The 21,475-nt window shown below is 40.4% G+C and overlaps 1 protein-coding gene across 1 annotated transcript in view; it reads left to right on the top strand.

Moving 5' to 3' along the window:
• Positions 1-1,539: 1,539 nt before the first annotated feature.
• Heatr1 (HEAT repeat containing 1) overlaps positions 1,540-21,475 on the top strand; it is a 44,932-nt gene continuing 24,996 nt past the window's right edge. The window contains exons 1-21 of the mRNA XM_048461097.3: positions 1,540-1,557; positions 1,633-1,751; positions 2,031-2,204; positions 2,666-2,882; positions 4,853-4,994; positions 6,695-6,796; positions 7,140-7,280; positions 8,385-8,596; positions 8,699-8,832; positions 10,890-10,992; positions 11,856-11,966; positions 12,480-12,597; positions 13,746-13,853; positions 14,426-14,521; positions 14,950-15,038; positions 16,960-17,171; positions 17,458-17,579; positions 18,328-18,519; positions 19,456-19,639; positions 19,779-19,915; positions 20,572-20,764. Coding sequence (XP_048317054.3) covers positions 2,063-2,204; positions 2,666-2,882; positions 4,853-4,994; positions 6,695-6,796; positions 7,140-7,280; positions 8,385-8,596; positions 8,699-8,832; positions 10,890-10,992; positions 11,856-11,966; positions 12,480-12,597; positions 13,746-13,853; positions 14,426-14,521; positions 14,950-15,038; positions 16,960-17,171; positions 17,458-17,579; positions 18,328-18,519; positions 19,456-19,639; positions 19,779-19,915; positions 20,572-20,764 — 2,755 coding nt within the window. The 5' untranslated portion in view covers positions 1,540-1,557; positions 1,633-1,751; positions 2,031-2,062. The remainder of the gene's footprint in view (positions 1,558-1,632; positions 1,752-2,030; positions 2,205-2,665; positions 2,883-4,852; positions 4,995-6,694; positions 6,797-7,139; positions 7,281-8,384; positions 8,597-8,698; positions 8,833-10,889; positions 10,993-11,855; positions 11,967-12,479; positions 12,598-13,745; positions 13,854-14,425; positions 14,522-14,949; positions 15,039-16,959; positions 17,172-17,457; positions 17,580-18,327; positions 18,520-19,455; positions 19,640-19,778; positions 19,916-20,571; positions 20,765-21,475) is intronic.

Consider the following 21,475-nt stretch of genomic DNA (forward strand, 5'->3'; position numbering starts at 1 on the left):
TGATAATCACAAATAAATAATTAGTTTTCTCCAATGGGGTCTAACTCTCTATACGAACCACTGTTTGGTGTAGGAGGTTCTTCTATTCAGACAAACAAAGCCCCCCCCCCACTTCAACAACTGTTCAGGCCAGGCCCCACATCCAAGCAGTAGATGGCTAACACAAAATAACCTCAGTTTGGGGGTGTTGTCTCATAATGCTTTGTCAGGGTGCTTCCCCCCTTCTTTTTTACCTTCCAGGTCTTTTGTTTTGGTTTTATAATTTTATAGGATTTCTGTGTCTGAGTGGGTCTCTGTCTATATATGTTTCTTGAGCTTTTTCTCTGGCTCTTTTTCTTCTGTTTCTTTGTTTTTGTCCTATTGTGGTTTGTTTTTATTTTATCTATCAATATTATTATTAGATTTTTGTATTCTAATGAGAAAGAGAATAAACGGTGTAGTTTTGTGTGGGTGGGGAAGTGGGGAGGATTTGGGAAGAGTTGGGTTAGGGGGAAAAAAAACTGTGATCAGAATATGAAAAAGAACTATTTCTCTCTCTCTTTCTTCAAGACAGGGTTTCTCTGCACAGTTCCGGATGTCCTGGAACTCACTCTGTAGAGCTGGCTGGCCTCGAACTCAGAGGATCCGCTTGCCTCTGCCTCCACAGCCTAGTGACATTTTATTTGTTTATTTTAATTGAAAAAAGGTGTGCGCCGCCACCTCTCGGAGACTTTTTTTTTAATTGAAAATAGTTTTTTCCAAGCTGTGTGGTGGTGGCACACACCTTTAATCCCAGCACCCAGTCGGCAGAGGCAGGACAGCCTGGTATACAGAGCGAGTTCAGGGCAAAACAGAGAACCCCTGTTTCAGAAACCGCCCCCCAAAAGTCGTATTTCAAATACTAATAAAAAGGAATAAGAAAAATACCTCCCCGTAGGAATGCAGACAAAGCAAAAGTGATAAAGCTGTCACTAGCTGAGCGCAGCGAGGGTACAGTATTTACAAATCAAGCAGATTGCACTGGGGTCAGCTGCTCATTCCAGGTTTATCCCCGCCTCGCTTAGTGTAGCATGTGACAAACTCAGTCAGGAGAATTTGAGAGGTTCCTATAGAGGAGGAGGAGGCGTGGGGCAGAGGTCTGTACTCCGCTCGCGGCTTTCCGCGCCTCAGCATTTAGTGGGCTGGGTAAGCATCTCGTGAATGAACCAGCCTCACTACACTTACTGGTTAAACTCCAAAAGGCGGTGCAGATACTGAACACCAGACCTTAGCCTAAGGGGAACACAAGCCGTGGTGGAACAGCAGGGACCCGGAGCAGCAAACTGTCGTACTAAGGGGCGGGGTTCCGAAAGGGGCGGGCCCTAGAGGCGTGGTTTTCGGGACAGAACGGGCTCGAAGGGGTAGGAATGTGGGCGTGGCTTAGTAAAATTCAGCGAGGGGCGTAGGATAAAGGTTGGGTCACGGAAAGAGGCGGGGATGGAAGGCGGAGTTTCAAAGAGGTGCGGGATCGAGGGCGGGGCTTCAAGGATCAGGCACGTGCTGGGGGAAGTAGGTGAGGGATTAAGTGACCAGCCCGAGGTAGGTTTAGCTCTCGGGGAGGTGGGGCTAGCATATCGCGTTTCCTACAAACATGTCCCTCTTCTCTGGCCGTAGTGCGAAACCGGAAGTTCCTATGAGGCATGGTTTGGAGTTCCGGGATAGAGCCGGCACCATGTGGGAGCTGCTCTGAAGAGTTGTTGGTTATCGATTCCTGCAGATATTCCAAGTTCAGGGTGAGGAGGAACTAGGTGCAGCCAGGAGCGGCCGTGACTTGGGACGGGCAGCTAGGGTGGGACTTGAAGCCGTGGTTCCTGGGCTGGGGAAAGCGTGCGCTGCCGAGGTGTAGTTAATGCTGTTTCGGTGATTGAGCCTCGCCGGTTCTGGAGTGCCCGGGCGGTGGTTTTCTGTGTCCTCAAGAGTACGGAACTCGTGTTGCCAGTCCATGAGGCCTGTGCTGCCAGGTTAAGCCGCTTGAAGTTTTGCAGAAATTTTCCACGATGTTTGTTTCTTAGCCCGTGTTTTGAGACATCCGCTGCCTTGCAAGATGACGTCCTTAGCCCAGCAACTCCAACGACTCGCCCTTCCTCAAACTGATCCCAGCCTCCTATCTAGACATGAAGTGGCCTCTCTGTTGTTTGACCCCAAGGAAGCGGCCACCATCGACAGGGACACCGCCTTTGCCATCGGTGAGCCCCCTTTCACTTAGCAAAGTTCCCAGAGCAATGGTTTTGGGGGCCTTTTCTGTGTTTTGTTGTCTTCTGCGCTGTTGCTTCCCGAGCAGTGTCTTGTTAAGGGGGACAAAAAAGCAATCTTGTTAGATGCTTAAATGTATGTATAAAAGTGGTATTTGAAAATTTACAAAGCAACTAGTAGGTAGAAGGAAGAAAAATAAGGAGACTGAGAAAATGACCGGGGTGTAGAAGGAGTCTTCCATAACTCCTTCACATTTCAGTTATAATAAGGATTAGAAAGAGGGGTCGGGCTGGAGTTCTTGGTGTGAAGTACTTTCTTTCCTCCTAATGAGTGAGATCAGATATATCCTATATGTAAAACCAAACACCAACGTTTGAGAGTGCTTTACATATTATACAGTTCTTGGATTTAGGGGTAAGGAAACTGTAGAAGTTCTAAACGACTCTTCTTGTAGGATGTACTGGCCTGGAGGAGCTTCTTGGAATTGACCCTGCCTTTGAACAGTTTGAAGCGCCATTGTTCAGCCAGCTAGCAAAAACCTTGGAGCGCAGCGTTCAGACCAAAACAGTGAACAAACAGCTGGATGAAAACATTTCACTGTTCCTCATTCACTTGTCTCCATATTTCCTGCTTAAGCCAGCACAGAAGTGCCTGGAGTGGTTGATTCACAGGTAATTACAGACTTAGATAGTTGCAGACACTCTGTGTTGTTAGCTGGAGCTGACTTAGATTAATGTGGTGTCTGGAGTGTGAAGTGAACATGTTCTTAAATTAAACATGCTGATCTCGAGTAAAATATCCTATTTAGTGTGTTTAGGCCTTTTGAGTTTTGTGGTGTTTGTTTGTTTTTTGAGACAGGGTCTCACTGTGTATCTCTGGTGACCTCAGACTCAGATATCTGTCCCTTTCCTCCCCAGTGTTGGGATTAAAGGCGTATGCCATCACTCTTGTCTAGTTTTGTTTTGAGGGTAAGGTCTCATACAGCTTGAACTGGTTTTTAACTTCTCTCTCTCTCTCTCTCTCTCTCTCCAGAATGTGTCTTTCTATGTAGCCCTGGTTGCCTGGTTGGCATGGAACTCACTGTGTAAATGACTTCAAACACGAATCTGCCTCCTTTTGCCTCCCAAATCCTAAGATTAAGGCTTTGCACTCTTCCTCCTGCTTTAGTACTGTGGGTGCCATCAGACCAGACCTAACCTCATTAGTTTTTCTTTTTTTGGTTTTTCGAAATAGGGTTTCTCTGTAGCTTTTGGAGCCTGTCCTGGAACTAGCTCTTGTAGACCAGGCTGGCCTCGAACTCACAGAGATCCGCCTGCCTCTGCCTCCCGAGTGCTGGGATCAAAGGCTTGCGCCACCACTGCCGTGCTAACCTCTTTAGTTCTAAGGAGCAGTGTACATAGCCTTTTCAGAGTCGTTCCCAAGAATTAAACTATTAAATTTCTTTCTTTCCACACTAGAGGTTAAGACTATCCTTTAAAATATCAACCCAAGTCAAGTAGTATTAGTGATGTGTATTAAGCATGTATATACCGTGGCCCGTACTAACTACTGTGGATGCTGGGAACCAAACTTTTGACCTCTAAAGAGCAACTCATAGAGACTAAAGGCTGAGCCTTCACGCCAGCCCTTCTTCATATAGCTTTTATTCAGCAAATGTTAAGTATGATTTTAAAAAAATCTGTAGGTTGTCCTTGGTGACTGTCTTTAAATAAATACCTCAGTAAAAGTTTACATAAGATTTAGAGAGGTGGCTTTGACAGGATTTGTTGAGAAAGTTTCATGCAAGTAGTGTCATGATTAATATTTGAGCCTGTATAAAATTAATAGAAGGCAAGGTCTGGCACTGTGATATTTCTATCTGAAGAAATTAATGTGATTTTATTAATCTTTTGGCTTTTCACAGGGTGTGATGGCACATGCCTTTAGTTCCAGCACCTGGGAGACAGAGACAGGTGGATCTCTTGAGTTCAAGGCCAGACTGGTCTACAAAGCGAGTTCCAGAACAATCAGGGCCACACAGAAAAGCCCTGTCTCGAAAAACAACCCAATTTTTTTATTACTATCATCATTGTTATTATTATAACTATTTTGAAATATGGTGGTTAGGAAAGCAAAAGGAGGTGACTGGAGCACAGACAAGCCCAGCAATTGTTGTCTTTTTAGCCAGTTAGTTTCCTTGGTTTGGTGATGATGATGATCACAGTTTCATTAAAGTTTAAAATGAAGAGGGTATAAATTTTGATACCGAATATTCAAAGTGTTAGTGCTTAAGAATTGATTGAACCATGTTGAATCAAACTTGAATGCAAAATAGAGTTTTTTATCTAAGTACTGTTTATATTGTTGTGATTGAAATTCATCGTAGGTCTTTATACTTCATTAAGACAGGATTTGGCCCTTTTAGATACACGTGTCTGCCAGGCATGGTGGTTCACTCTTGGGAAGCACAGGCAGGTGGATCTCTTTGAGTTTCTCCGTGAGACAAGGCCATCCTGATCTTCTCTATATAGCAAGTTTCATGTCCCACAGGGCTACACAGTGAGACTGTTGAAAGGAAAAAAGAAAAAAAAGAAAGAATAAAAGCAAGTACTTGTGAATTTTGTATATTGTGTTGATTTTAATCATTCCATATTGTTCCTAGGTTCCATATCCATCTTTACAATCCCGATAGTCTCATTGCTTGTGTTCTGCCCTACCATGAGACACGGGTATTTGTGCGGGTGATACAACTTTTAAAAATTAGCAATCCAAAACACAAATGGTTTTGGCTGTCTCCTGTTAAGGTAAGATTGTTTAATGCCATGTTCATCCATGTGTATATAATTATTATAAACCATGATTAATGTTTTTGTTTTGTTTTTCTTTTTTGTTGTTTGCTTTGCTTTGAGACAGTCTCACCTGGCAGCCTCAATTCACAGAGAATCACCCCCTTTCCCCCTAGTTGCTTGACTAGTATTAATTTTGTTTTGGGATAGGGTCTCCTTGTAGAGGCCACGCTGCTTTTGAACTTTCTCATTTTGAGGAAAGTTCTCTCTGTGCAGCCCTGCCTGGCCTGAAACTCACCATGTCAAGCAGGCTGACCTCAGAGTCACAGATCTGCCTGCACTAAGAGCTGATGGCAGATGGTGGTGAAGCTAGCAATCAGAAGGAAGAGAGGGAAAGAGTAGGCAATTTTGGATTCAGTTTAATTTAATTTGGGAAAAGTAAAGCCCATGATCATGGAGATAGTCCAGTTTTATCTATACCATTTGTTTCCTAACTTCCTGTTAAACTCTTATTAATGACATCTAGTATTTACTTAGTATCTGACATTAGACTAGGCATTTTACCTCATACTGTCTTGAAGTCTTATAAACTCTTTATAGAGGTGAGGATGGACTCAGAAAATTGAAGTTACTTCCTAAAGTTCCTGTGACTAAAGTGTGCACAGTTGCAATATGAGCTCTACTCTTGGTACTGTATCGTGCTACTTTGCATTTGTAATTTTAGTACCAAAGTAATTTTTTAAAAGATTGAGAGAATGGAACTCTTAAAATACTTTCACAAATTAAAGGAATAAGGATAACGTGAAGAGCATCAGGAAATTGTTAAAATTGAATAGGTGTTTGGAATGAAAGAATAGTTACCTGAGAAGAAGGGCCTAGTAAGGTCTGTCTGCAGCAGAGACTAGAAGAAAGTAGGTGGATGTCATAGGAAGGAACTTTTACTGTGTGTGAGTGTGCTAATGGGACTGGGGCAAAAGCTGGTAAGAGTGAAGGTAGACCAGCAGGCCATGGGCCTGCACCAAGAGCTAGTGACAGCTGGTAGTGAAGTTAGCAGTCAGAAGGAACTATAGGAAAGGAATCCACAGTTTTGAATTCAAAAGAAAATTTCAGAACCTGAATGTAAATTAGTCAAGCTAACTGAAGTTCAGATAGTTTAGTCTCTGCCAAAGCTGCCTTTCCCTGCATTTACACTGCTCAGAACATCAAGACCATTTTCTCCTGGTCTTCACAGACTTTCACCACTATCTAGAAACTCTTCAGGTATCCAAACCTCACTCTCCCATTAAAGATGACTTGGATTCTTCATTTAATTGTTTTGTTAATGTTTATTAGCAGACCATGTGCAGTAGTAGTTAGTGGGGATAGCAGTATAGGTTTTCCAGGGCCTGCGCCTGTTTCTGCTATTATATTATGAGGCAGAGACAGAATAATGTCATATCAATTCAAAAACCAAATCGTACTAGTAGAATGATTATGAGCTAGAAAATCGAGATTAAATATGTATAATTGGTACATTATAAGTGCTTTCTACTGAATTCTTCTCCCTTCACTGTTACCCTACTCTTTGGAGTTCCGAAAGTTTCTAAGGATTTATGTGTTAATCTCATCAGTACCAGTTATAAGGTCTTGATGTCTTGCCAGATGTTACTAGATAGGTACTTGGGGTAACGGTCAGTTGGCAGTCGTTTCTAATAGCTTGCTCTTTTTATCAATAACAGCAGTCTGGAGTGCCCTTAGCTAGAGGAACTTTGGTCACCCATTGCTACAAAGACCTTGGATTCATGGATTTTATTTGCAGTTTGGTGACCAAATCTGTGAAGGTGAGCCATAAGTGTGTTGTTGAGTGTGTGGACTCCCAACATGATTGCTGGCTCTGAGAAAGAAAACATTTGGTTGAACTTGGAAGAAGTTTCTATGTTGAATGGTCTGCTCTTGGGGTGCATGAGCAGGTGGAGAGTCAGTCTTTTCACCAAAAGATATTTTCTACAGAAGTAAATTAGCTTATTGCTTGTCAAATTCCAGCTACAGTGATTATTAAATAGAAACTACCTAAAAATGTCAGGAAACTTGTCAGGAATCATCTTTACTCAGCATTGCGTATGATATTTAAAGAACCAGAGTGTTCCGCAAGAGCCTGCATGTGTGTTGTGTTCCCTATTTCAGGTGTTCGCTGAGTATCCAGGAAGCTCAGCTCAGCTTAGAGTGCTCTTAGCCTTCTATGCTTCCACCATCGTGTCTGCTCTGGTGGCTGCTGAGAACCTGTCAGATAATGTAGTTGCCAAACTATTTCCATACATCCAAAAGGTAAGTCAAGTAAATTTTATACAGAAAGGAATTTGCTTGCTTTTGAAAATTTCATAAAGAAATACATATTTTTAAGTTGATAGCTTAAATGATTTGAATGGTTGATAAGATCAAATCCTTAGGTTAAAAAAAGACTTTCTTTATTAAATGGGTACCTAATAATAAATGTTCGCTTCTTTCTATGTCCTAGGTCTATTTTCTTAGTCATATTTTTGTCATACATGAAAGAGAGGAGACTGCTCTTCAGGCACAGGCTGTCTCTTCCCTGTTTCCTTAGCACTGATGTCTTTCCTACCTGCCACCTCCCAGACACTTGACAGAGGTTCTGCTTTCACTGCTTCTAAGCCCCAGATTACTGTCTTCAATACAATACAGTTTTACTCTCATAAATGATGAGATGGACCTCTCCCTTCCAAAGACATGAGCTTGCAGGTCAAGCAGAGCTTGTTGCTTCTTGTTGGGATGTGTAGTGGATGTCTGGGTTAGGAGGCTTTTCTCGAGTTTGTTCCTTCTTATCCTGTGATTTGTCTCACGCTGTGTCCGCTTAGGAAAGAAAGTGAAAACCTTGATATTCCACTTCTTAAGAGTCATTGCCTGTCAGTGTCCATTCACTTTTTTAACTTACAATGTATTTATTTATTAGACAGTTTTAAAATTACATTTTGCCTCTTGTGTAAGAAGACAGCTTGTGTGAGTCTGTTCTGTTCTACCGTGTGTGCCCTGAGGACTGAATTGAAGTCATCAGGCATGGTTCCAAGTATCTGTACTCGCTGACCACCTTGCCGACCTTAGTTTTGTTTGTTTGAGAGAGAGCCTTTTGCTGTGTGGCCCACACTGGTTTTGAACTCATGTTCATCCTGCCTCAGCTTCCTGAGTGGTGTGACCACCAGCTTAAAAATTGTTTTTTGTCTTATACGTGGAAACATAAGGGTTGTACATGACCATGGTATACTATGTGATGTTTCAGTATGAGTATTTACTGTGTTTAGCATTTAAATCAGGGCAAACATTAACATTTCTAATTTGTTGTACTTAAGTAACATGTTAAGTAGAAGAACATAATTCTGTGTTTTGTCATTTTCCTTTTATTTTAAAAATATTTAGGGGTTGAAATCATCTTTACCAGATTATAGAGCTGCCACATACATGATAATCTGTCAGATTTCTGTGAAAGTAATGATGGAGGATACCTTTGTGAATTCACTGGCAACCCAGCTCATCAGAACATTGACCAAGGTTCCTTCTCAGGTCAAGGATGGATTAGGTTGCCTGATAATTCTCTTACAGCGACAAAAGCCAGAAACCCTTGGGAAAAAGTAGGTATTACTTTATAGAGGCCAGTGAAGTTGTTTTGAATAAGTTTTGGTGAGATCTACTGCTTTTATCTGTCGATATCATGTATGTTTGCTTCTTTCCAGGCCGTTTCCTCACTTGTGCAGCGTTCCAGACCTTATAGCTCTACTTCATGGGATCTCCGAACGCTATGACGTCAGTCCTCTTCTGCGCTACATGCTTCCCCATCTGGTTGCCTCTGTTGTCCGGCATGTTGCGGGTATGTGGGTTACATTTGGGCCTAAAAGCTTCCTAAGTTCCAGCTATCATCAAATAGGACAGACACCTGGTTGATAGCTTTAAACTGTTTAAAACTTTCTGTTCAGGTGTTCCTATGTAACTAAGTTGTTTCTTTATAATTAAGCTTCACCGAAGGGAGGACTATCATTCTGAGGCATTTCTCAGGATTCTGGTATTTAAATAGGTTCTGTAGGAATGAAAGGATTTGGCCAAGTAAATCTTTGCTTCCTATTGTTGTTTTATTTACCCTTTGGCTCTTTTGAGGGGCCGCTATCCAGCTTCCAAATAAATTACACACATGGAGTCTTATTCTTACTTATAAACACCCGACCTTAACTTGGCTTGTTTCCAGCCAGCTTTTAAATTAACCTATCTACCTTTGCCTCTGGACAGTTTCCTTTTTTTACTTGCATATCTTCCTTTCACTCTTACTCTGTGACTGGCTGGGTGGCTGGTTGACTGGCACCTGACATCCTCCTCTCTTTGTTCTCTTGCTCCTTCTCCTCACCCCAGATTCCTCCTATTTATACTCTGCCTGCCAGCCCTGCCTCTTCTTTCTCCTGCTTTGCTATTGGCCATTCAGTTCTTTATTAGACCAATCAGGTGTATTAGACAGGCAAGGAATCACAGCTTCACAGAGTTAAACAAATGCAGCATAAACAAAAGCAACACACATTTACATCATTAAACAAATGTTTCAGAACATAGATAAAAGTAACACGCCTTAAAATAATATTCTACAACAACTTCCCATCTAGATACTTAAGGGTCTCTAGTGATTCATTCACAGTAAATATCCAGCTGCTAGAAAGTAAGCCAAGAAGATTTCATACATAAAAATCCAAATTATGGCTGGGCGGTGGTGGCACATGCCTTTAATCCCAGTACTTGTGAGGCAGAGGCAGAGGCAGAGGCAGGTGGATCTCTATGAGTTCGAGGCCGTCCTGGGCTATAGAGCTAGTTCCATGACAGCTAGTGCTGTTACACAGAGAAACCCATCTCAAAAACAGAAAAGAAAGTAAATACTTGGTTCTATGGCTGCTTAGAGAATATTAAGAAAAACATCTCTAAATTATGTTAAGTGTGATATAAAAAGGTTTGCACAACTAAATCTTGACTTAAAGCTTTCATTTCAGTAAGTCTAGAAGATGGCAGCCTTGCTTTAGTCAGGAGGCACTGACAGGAAAGCTTGGCCTGCTTTCAGAGATCCCAGCTATAGCTCAGCTTCTCTAACTTTTAGTGTGGTCTGGGGAAACAATATAATTTTTGCACTTCTGTTTGATTCTTGATACTTATATCATGATAATGCTTATTAAAATATGGAGAATTTCAGGTGAAGGACAAATGAGAGTAGTTATGCAAAAAAAGTTTTGAGAACTGTAAATTACTCAGTAGATATAATATACATTTGACTATAGTTAAAAAGAGGTGGGGAGATGACTCAGCAGTTAAGAGTGCATACTGCCCTTGCATAGGACCCACACTGCACAGTTCATAGCTGTCTGTAACTCCAGTTCCAGAGATTTGATGCCCTCTGGCATCAAAAGGCACCTGGATATATCTGGTACACATAAGCTCAGTGCAGGCACACAGTCATATACATCAATAAACAAGTAATTTTAAAAAAGAGAATAAGTATAGAAAGTAAGTTTCATACAAAACTTTGGATTCACCAAGATAGGATAGATAATGGAGTATTTTCTCTGAATTTGCCAAATAATAATGGACTAGATATTATGGATATATTTTTTACTTGATAATTGTTTGTATTGTATATAGTTTTACTATGTTAGAGTTAAAACCTTTCCCTTTTATTTAGACAAAAAAAGGGGAAATGTGGGAGAATTGTTTGCACTGCCACTCCATTCTATAAAGTTATACCTTGAATCAAAAAGATAGTCAGTAAAAAGCTAGAGATACTAGTATATATGTTTTTAGGTTATTACTAGAAAAATTTTCCACTGTAAGTAAATTTAATCATGAACATGCCAAAAAGAATATTCCTAACTCAGTTTTCATCTGTTTACATATGTCAAGGAGAAGAAACTGAAGGAATTGATGGTCAAATCTACAAGAGACACTTAGAAGCAATACTTACAAAAATACCACTGACGAACAACTTAGATCACCTGCTAGCTAGGTAAGGTTGTTGTTAACGTGCTTCTGATTTGCATATTTATGGCTAAGTATTCATTTCAGGATTCATCAGTAGTTTTCTAGTTTGCACTGTCTGTATCATTTCTTTAACTATGAGTATTAAATCTAATAACTGACAGCCTAAAATGCAAAAGTAAAATTTTCTTGATTGTCATTAATGTTTATAGAAGAAAATGAAAAGCTAGTAGCCCTGCTAAATTTGAGTTGTAACTAAGTTTACAGGTGTTTAAATTTTTCTATTAATAACTTCAAGCGTAGTGCCTGAAATAGCACCTCAAAACTGATATTCAGTAAATGTCATTAAGAATCTTCATACTGAGAGTAGGTATGCAGTGGTAATTGTTTCCTCTATTTCTCTGAAAGACACTTCTGTCTTCCCTTTTCATTTCCTATTTGATTGGCAGTTTGATGTGATGACTAGAATGTCTAGGTGTTGTAGTTGACATAGGTTGGGATCTGGCTGAACGCCACTTCAGTTAGAATATTAGTTTTAGAAGCCAGTCCTCCTGGGTCTGTTTTGTTCTTACCTTAGGTGAGAAAGAGAACTGCCTGCTGTGTCCTCATTTGTGTGATTCTGGAATCAGAATGACCTTTGAAATTTACAGCCCTCTTCTCTTCCTGGCACAGAAAGGGTTACTACACGTTTGACTTCTGTTTGCTGCTGTTTTTCCTTCGACCTCAGGAAAATTGGAAGCTTTCCTATGCTCTAATTTTTTCATCAGCAAAGTCAATATAACTTCTTTCCTATGGAGGTGTGATCGTTAGAGATAGGATTTATAAAACGCTTAGCACATAGCAGGGATTCCATGAATGATAACCCTTGTCTGCTGGTGTTTTCTTTTATAGCCTTCTTTTTGAAGAATACATTTCATACAGTTCCAAGGAGGAAACCCATGCTAATAAAGTATCTTTGCTGAATGAGCAGTTTCTTCCACTTATCAGACTTTTAGAAAGCAAGTAAGTTGGGTATGTGTGGGTGCTCGTCTTCAATGTTGGTCTGTTCTGCAAAGAATAACTTGCAAGTCGTGTCTTAAAGCGATGGATTGTAGATACTTTTTCTTTTCAGAAAAGGACTATATTTAGAATGAGATATATTGAAAGACAAAAGGACATAAGGGTTGTGGCAGGTCTGTGGACAGTATAACTTTATTTTTAAACTAGAAACTTTTATTGTCTTCATAGTGACAGACCTGATCAATATTAGCCTTTATGTTTAATATGTATTTTGTACATGTAGGTGAATGTGGTTAATAGCTTTATCAAGAATACTGAAGGGGCTGGAGAGATAGCTCAGCAGTTAAGAGCAGTGGCTGCTCTTCCAGATGTCCTGAGTTCAATTCCCAGCAACCACATTCTGACTGATAACCATCTATAATGAGATCTCGTGCCCTCTTCTGGCCTGCAGGCAGAATACTATATGCCTAATAAATCTTTAAAAAAATACTGAATGAAACTGTAATTCCTTCCTAGATACCCCAGAACATTAGATGTTGTATTAGAGGAACACCTGAAAGAAATTACAGGCCTTAAAAAGCAGGAACTTTTCCATCAGTTTATTTCTCTTTCTACGAGTGGAGGAAAATACCAGGTAGGTTGTCCTTCCCCAGCACAGTTAAGACAGGAATTGGTGTGGTTATTTATTTGAAGAACACCAACCAGTAGTCAATTCCTGCTTTCCTCTGTTGAAAAACATCAGAGAGCTGAGAATTTATAGTTTGTGTAATTACTAGAAACAGAGCTCTGGGGCAGGAATCATAACTAAAGAAAAATGTACTATTCAGGAAAACATTGGGCATTTCATATGTTGTCACCAATGGTGGCCTCACATGCGCCCAGCATGCCTTGTTACTCCAGATGTGCACCTACCAGTGCAGGAGCCTGCAGTCACATGATCATGACCTTGAGTAAATCTTAAAAAATTTTCTGGTTCAAGCCTCAATGCTAAGAAATTTGATAAGTTCTTATAATTACCCTTGAAATGAGTATTATAAAGATAAATGCACTTTTTCTCCTGATATCAGGTGCTTAGTTTCAGTGGTGCATTTCTTTTATTGTTTGTTTTTCGAGACAAGGTTTCTCTGTGTAACAGTCCTTGCTGTCCTGGAACTGGCTCTGTAGATCAGAATAGCATCGAACCCACTGAGATCCATCTGCCTCTGCCTCCCGAGTACTGGGAATAAAGGTGTGCACCATCAGTGGTGCATTTTCAAACCTGGTAGATAGCTGGGGTGGTAGTGCACACTTTTAATCCCAGCACTCTGGAGACAGAGGCAGGCGGATCCCTGTGAGTTTAAGGCCAGCACAAGAGCTAGTTCCAGGACAGGCTCCAAAGCTACAAAACAAAAACAAAAACAAAAACCCGTGTCTCGAAAAACCAAAAAACAAATCAGGCATATAGGTAGATGTCCTTTGTAGTCTGATATCATGTCAGTTCAGTTCAAGCTTCTCTGTTGTTTTCTGGGTACTATCATTTGGAATAGAGTTATATTGTAATGCTATTTCACTAAACTTAACCCACACCCATCCACACAAGTGTGTGGAACATACCATGTGCAACATGAATGTTTCATGTATTGTAACTCACACGATGTCCTCTAGATTAATTTACTTTTCTGTTTCTACATTTAGGTGGTTATTGCACAGTATATTGGGAAGTGTAGGGTGTTTTCTATTTTCATTTTTAGTTATGTGTTACTCAGATTAAATGAAATAATTGAATTATTGTTGGACTTACAGTTTTTAGAGGACTCTGACACATCTTTGATGCTCAGTTTGAATCATCCACTGGCTCCTGTGAGACTTCTGGCCATTAACCACCTGAAGAATATCATGAAAACATCAAAGGTTTGTGTCGGATAGTTTTTACTTTTGATCCCCCCGCAGTCTAATTCTAGAGTAAGAAATTGGAGTTTCTGTCAAGAATTTATATTGTATCATTACAGATAAATCAAACTTTATTGTTTTCTTTAATTCTTTCAAAATATCTGGCTGTTTATGTTTTTGTTTTATATTTTAAGGGTTGTAGTTGATTTTTAAGATAAAATCTATTTATTTATTTAGTGCTTGTGCTTATATATACAAATGTTTGCATAGAGGTCAGAGAAAAATACCTACCATGTGGGTGCGTATGGGAGGTTGAACTCAAGTTGTCATATCAAGGGCCTTCACCCACAGTCATCTCACTGCCCTGGCATCTCTCTCTGGGCTCTCTATTTTAGCAAGGCCAACTCCTAATTAAAAGATGGCATTTAGATTGTATATGTTATGCTCAGTGAGACTGGAAGAGGATTATAGCAGCTACCCATCTCAGAAGGCCTCATTTGTGTGCTCGCAGAGTAGGACCTGGTGTTCTGAGGTTCCAGTGGGAAAATTTGTGAGCTTTGTTGCAATAGTTAATTTGCTTTTCTCTTGTTCAGGAGGGCGTTGATGAGACTTTCATTAAAGAAGCTATTCTAACCCGATTAGGCGATGATAATATAGATGTCATTTTGTCAGCGCTGAGTGCTTTTGAGGTGAGTAAATGTGTTTTGTGGGTGTGCAGATTTTGTTTGTAGGTACTTTGTTTTTCTCACGTGGTGCTTGACTCTATGCAGGATACTCTGATGATGAGTCTCAAAGGAGTAGCTAGACTGCACAGTTTGCTGGATAAGGAAATACTACAGAAAGGAAACGTGCTTATGTTTGAGAGCTTTGTGTTGACAGCCAGTGTCCCAAGACCAGGGCAAATTGGGTCATGAATGCCACTTTTGAGAAATTGTTCTAAGTGAAGAGAAAAGTGCTACAAAAGAAAAGTTCTCATAGAATAGACATTCTACTGGAATTCTTTGGAGAGATTCTTTACAATTAATTGAAAATTTTAATTTTTTAAATTTCATTTTAAAACACTTTACATATTTAACAAGTAAATATTTATTTAATCGTGTTTTCCTCCCCTATCTAGATTTTCCAGCAACACTTCAGTGTAGAGGAGACCATTTCACATCTTCTGAATCTCTTCCAAAGAGCAGAACTTCTGAAGAATAAGGGGTGGTATGTTTGTTTCTCCTGAGCTCCTGCTCTGTGTGTCAGTGACGCTCTCAAGTTCACACTGCTTCTCTTCCTTTTCCTGAGGACTTTAATAACTTAGTGACTGACCTTTTGCTCAGGACTATAGAACAGAGCTTTAAAAAGTTCATTTGTTATTTGTGTGTGTGTCTGTGTTTGTACAGTGTGCGTACATATGCCACTGCTTACACTTGGAGGTCAGAGGACAATTTTGTGGGGTCAGTTCTATGTTTTCCCCTTCCCATGGGTCTGGGAACTGAACTCAGGTGTCACGGCCTGTGTAGCAATTGCTTTGAACTGTGAGTCATCTCACCAGCCCTGGTAAAACATCTTAATGGAATGCTCTCTTGAACTGTAAGACATATATTTGATTTCCTGGTATTTGAAAGCTGTTTTCTGTGCTTGAACTTCTCAAAAATAAAATGCAGAAGTATATAAGGTAAAATATTAGAGCTGGGTGTGGTGGCATATGCGTTTAATCCTAGTACTTAGGGCGCACAAGTAGGTGAATCTGAGTTTGAAGCCATCTGATATTCAGAGTAAGTTCCAAGACAGCCAGAGCTACATAGTGAGACCCTGTCTCAGAAAAACCAAAACCAAAAAAAAAAAAAGATGTTAAATTTTGAGTCATAGGATGGGAAGAGTTTTCCAATTCTCTTATTTGTAATTAAAGTCAATAAAAAGTAAACCAGCTTAAAAGCTTGTAACACTTTTTAAGTATATGATGGGCTTTTTGTTTAGGTTTTTGTTTTTGGCAAGAAAAAGTCACAGATCTGGAGAACATGAGAGGATGTTTCATGTAGTTTCTGTCTGCTCTATAGGTCAGTTGTTGATACAGTGACATAGGTGAGCGTGTGTGTGTGTGTGTGTGTGTGTGTGTGTGTGTGTGTGTGTGAGAGAGAGAGAGAGAGAGAGAGAGAGAGAGAGAGAGAGAATTTCGTACATGGGACAATGTATTTTGACCATATTCACTTCACTACTAGATCCACCCTTGACGTCACATCTTCCCAATTTTGTGGTTCTGCTCCTTCCTTCATAACCCTCGGAATCCAGTTTGTGCTGCTCTTTCATGCATGGACATGGGGCCATCCAGTGGAGAATGGTTGATCTAGCAGGGGCCACATCCTTAATGAAAACTGACTCTCCCTTTCCCAGAAAGGATATGCTTTTCATTTAATTTATGTGGTATGATGTGTAGGGATGTTTTGCCTCCATGTATTTCTTTTTTTTTTCCTTTTTTTAATAATTTATTTCACTTTATTTTATATGCTTTGGTGTGAGGGTGTCAGATCCCCTGGAACTGAAGTTACAGACAGTTGTGAGCTGCCATGTGGGTGCTGGGAGTTGAACTTGGTTCCTCTGGAAGAACCAGTGCTCTTAACCATTGATCCATCTCTCCAGCCCCATCCTCCATGTATTTCTGTGTACCTTATAAATGCTTAGTGCCTGTGGGAGCCAGAAAAGGGTGTCAGAGTCCCCAGAAGTGGTGTTACCACTGGTTATTAAATTGCCGTGTGGGTGCTGGGAGCATAAGCCAGGTCCTCTGGAAGAGCAGCCAGTGTTCTTAACCGCTGAGCCATCTCTCCAGCTTACAATATTCTTTTTTTTTTTTAATGCACGATGAATGTGACTCTTCACTGTCTAGTGGAGCTGAGTATCTGATGTAATATATTTTGTTACAGTTGGAGGTGTTTGTTTTTAAGATGTCTGACAGGACAAGATTAGTGCCTAGATAACCCCTTTATTGGCATGGGCTTAAGGTTGTGTCTTAGTTGTCTCTGAGCAGTATTTTTCATTAGGAGACCAGGCAAGCTATTACCAATTGAGCCAGAACAGTGTAATAATGAATTGTTGGCTTGAAGTCTCTAACATGTCTCTGAACCAAATGTGCTTTCATGTCTTCCAGGTATAGGGTGCTAGAGCTAGCAGCAAACATACTAATTAAAGAAGAAGTACTGAGTAAAAGCGATCAGTTGTCAAATCAGGTGGTTGTCCAGTTGTTGCCGTTTATGGTCATTACTAGTGATGACATAGAGTCTCCTGATGTGAAAATTGCTATACATTTGTCAAAATCAGGAATTTGCTCTCTGCATCCTCTACTGAGAGGCTGGAAAGAAGGTAAGAAATAAGTGTTAGATGAAACAGCTGTCTGTTTTACAAAGAAGATGAAATGGTTAAATTTGGTTGTCTCTGCTGTTTGCAGTTGTATTTGTTATATGTCAGCATAATAGTCTTTATTTTGACTAAGTGACACATAGACAAATTCAGACTTGTATTAAAAAGAAACATAAAAAGCAAACCTTTGAAGAGAACTAGTAAAATTTTATCTAAATGTGTAACTTTACCTAATTCTTTATATGAATGCCACTGATATAGGGCTGTCTGTATTCAATTTTTTTTACAGCTCTTGAAAATGTTATTAGAAGCAGAAAGTCAATAGATATAATTGGCGTAGGAAATCAGAAGATGGTCCAGTTACTGGCTGGCAATTTAAGCTCAGGAGACCGCTCTTCGATGCTGAAGCTGGTAGGTGTGTTGTCCACCTCTGCTCTGCACTTTGCTCTCGTGCTCAGTGGGTGTGCTAGCTTTTGTTGTTGTTTCAGTCTTAAAACAAATTCAAAGGTAGTTTTAGGTTTTCCTGTGGGGGCCGTGACTGAGAGTTATAGCTCAAGCTGACCTGGGACTCGCTGTTGTAGCCCAGGCTGACTTTATCTGATCTTCCTGCCTCAGCCTCCCAAGTGCTAGGATTATAAGCTTGTACAACCACTAACTTAACATAGTCTACCAATTGTTTAAGTCCCCTCCCTCTCCCTCCCCCCCCTCTATATATGTGTGTGTGTGTGTATGTATGTATATATGTATATAGATATATAATTTTTTGGACTAGTAAAAATACTTTGTTCTTTTTGATCTTCATTTTTTCTAATTTATATTTAACATATTAAAGTCTTTTCATTGTTAGAATATCTAAATGAAATTAAAAGAAAATACTTTTATAAACCTTTTGATGGTGTTAGGTGTCTGATTTATTGATTTTTGTTGCTGCTTGTATTTTTAAGTATGTGTTTTAAATGCATTTAATTTGTCAAGTGTGTTTATGTACATTATAATTTCTAAGTGTTTGTACAATTACCTAGTAACCAGTGTTTACTGCTTTTTAAAAGGCTTTCTGTTTGTCATCTCACATGATACATAGATCGGCCTAAGATAGCTAGAAAAGTTTATTCTGGAAAGATCATGACTAACTAGTAACGGAGAATGCTTCTTTCCCAAGGTGGAAGATTTAATAAGTGCTGGGGAAAAGGAGTCCTACAACCTGAAGCAGAAAGTGACGTCTCACGTGATCATGTCTGTGCTTATTTCTTGCTGCTCATCCTTCAGAGAAACCTGCTTTCCGTTTGCTATTCGGGTGTTCAGTTTATTGCGGAAAAAAGTAAAGAAGCTCAAAAGCATCATGGCTACTGTGGTAAGGAGTGCAGTGCCTGCAGACAGCTGGGTACAGAGTGCAGTACAGCGTGGGTGCTGGGCCCAGAAGCCGATCTAGCTGGGGAGTGGGAAGCAGTGGTGGCAGTGGGTTTCAGGCCAAGGTCCTCTCATGCTTTTGCAGCAGATTTACTCAGATCACGAGATTTCCAGGTTGGAAGGTTTTATGTCATAACTAACTCCTCTTCACTCCTTTTGTCAGGCCACTATCCAGGTTTCACTCATAACTACTCTGGTAATGACCAACTCACTTCCAGAGTTAGGGCTTGAAGAAAACTTGTTATAGTAGTTATTGAAAGAATATTTATATTTAAAACAGGTTAGTGTCCTGGTGGGTCTGGCCGTCTTTGGCCTGCTGTTGTCTCTGACAGTGTTACTGAAGGTCCTGTTTCCATTTGTACCTTGTTACCATTTTGAGGTAACAAGATTATTTTAATATCTGCTGTTTGCAGCCGTATTTTTCTTTTATTTATCTCCTAAACTTCAAAGGGCTGCCCATTACAGAATTTGCTAACTGAGTTACACTTGTTACACTTTCTTCATATTTATGTATACTCTCAGAATTTTTATAAATTCTAATTTTAGTCATTGTTAGCTAAAATTATGTGAACATGCTTCTCTGTACTTTAAAAAGTGGCCCAGGTGAGCCCTTCTTAATGTCTGTCTCTTGTGAGGTGCAGCAGCTGGAGCTGTGTTTGTCTGCAGTGTGAGCAGGATAGAGCAGCTGTTTTACTCCGTGTAGCTGATAGGTTGTTTCACATTGCTCTGTTATTGCCCTTTCTGAGGATTATGAGCATCTTTTCAGCTGCAGCCGCTTATCCATCCATTAGCGCATGCACATCTGCTTCTGTCTGCTCGTAGAGCACACATTTGAACTCCCTTCAGGATGTGCTAGTTTCTGTATCCGCTAATGTTGCAGGAAATCCCCTCCGAGTGGCAGCTGGAACTGATGCTGAACAAAGGATTGCCAGAAGAGCTGTGGGCACGCTATGTCCAGCAGCTCCGCAGTGCTCAGAAGATTACTATGGAGGACTCCATTTTACTGATATTTTCCCTGAAGTGTTTTATTTTTACCCTGAAGGCTCCCAGAACTTTTCCTACAGGTAAGGCATGATCATAAATCTTTAAATGTGATGCAACACTGGGTTCTTAACTCCATAGTTCACCTCCACTTGAACACAAGGCTCCTCGAGCATGCTCATGTCGGTTTCCCCATTGCTTCTCTTCACTGTGTCCCTGCAGGTGCTACATGGTGGAATCCCGAGCAGCTAGACGACGACAGCAGATACTACCTGCACTTGCTCATCGGTGTCTTTGAACTGCTGCTTGAGTTCTCTGACGCCACGCATTTCAGGGTTCTGATGGGGCTTATCATGAAGGTACTTGGCTTGCTCCTCACAGGCATTCTGCTGTGGGTGGTGTAGGTTATTTTATTACTACAGTTCCAATACTAATGGGAGTATATTTTGCAGCAGTGAAGAGTGTACTGACAAACATCCCCTCCAGAGCAGTATAGTAATGGCAGCCAGGCAGCACAGTGAGCGGAGAGCAGTGCCGCAGCGTTCCTGTGGATGGGCTAGTGTGTTTAGGAATCAAAGCGGCCCAGTCTGTTCACGTTGACGATATTCAGGAGATGCAGTCACTCATGAAACTTATCCTGGGCTGTATTACCTCCATGCTGCAAGCAGTGTGCTCTTGTCCTTGTCTGACTCCCTCTCCCCATGATATTTATTATTGCCAGCATTGCTTACTTCCTTCTTGGTGAAGTTTTCAGGTCCTGCTCTTGTCTTGGTTTTTAGTTAGTGTCCCTATCTTTTTTTGTTCCATGTTTTCAACTCTAAGGTTATAGTAGAGTTCTTGAATATCATTCTTCAGGGACATCCTTCTAAGTGATTAAAATTCCAAATATTGAAGAAGTGATTCAAGGTACATGGCATTAAATCACTCATGTCCTATTGTACATTAATGAAAAGATCTGGGGGCAGTTTGTCTGAGTAAGAACTAGACTTCACTTTGTTTGCTTTCTTTTGATTAGGTACACCTACAAGATGTTCTTCAGGTGTTCAAGTTCTTTTGTGTTTTGTGGACCTATGGTTCTAGCCTCTCAAATCCACTTAACTGCACTGTGAAGTCAGAGCTGCAGACTCAGGCTCTTTACATAGGCTCTGTGATGCTTTCTTCTCAGAATACGCCGTATAAGCAAAAGCTGGCATCTACTGCATCTCCAGGTATGACAAGTCACATTTAACCATTACATTAGTACATTATAGACGTACAGTAGATGAGGAGGTATAGCTTATACTCTTGCATTTGATTGTATAGAAGTAACATAATTTTTTAATATAATTGACCCTGTGCAGGAGAGATGGTGCTGAGGGTAAAGGCACTTGTCATCAAGCCTTAAAATGACTTGAGTTTAATCCTGGCCCACATTGTGGAAGAAGAGATCTGACTCCTGAAAGTTGTCCTCTGACCTCTGCACTCAGCACAGTTGTGACCATAGCACACCACATACAGATACAGAAAATATCTTTATTTTTATTTATTCATAAAAAATATAATTTAAAAATGTAATAAGAAATTACAAAAAAACCCCAAAAAAACAAAAACGGGTGTGGTGGCACATGCCTTTAATTCTAGCACTGAGGGTGCAGAGGCAGATGGAGCAGATGGATCTCTGAATTTAAGGCCAGTCTGGTCTACAAAGTGATTCCACAACAGCTACACAGAGAAGGCATATATACTTTGTTTAGAAATCAATATTTGAAGTTTCCAGTTTGACATTACATGTTTTCCATCCTTTGTGTCAGAGGCAATGGGAAGCCCTCCATAATGTTTACCACTGTCTACAAACAGCAGGACTGAAGAGCGTCACTCTCTCCACTAGTGTTGCTATACAGTGGGCCTCCTGCTGCTCTCTTATGATCGGTCTCTTCCCT

This window comes from Myodes glareolus, chromosome 14, assembly GCF_982192425.1.
Source record: "Myodes glareolus chromosome 14, mMyoGla1.1, whole genome shotgun sequence".
NCBI lineage: Eukaryota > Metazoa > Chordata > Mammalia > Rodentia > Cricetidae > Myodes > Myodes glareolus.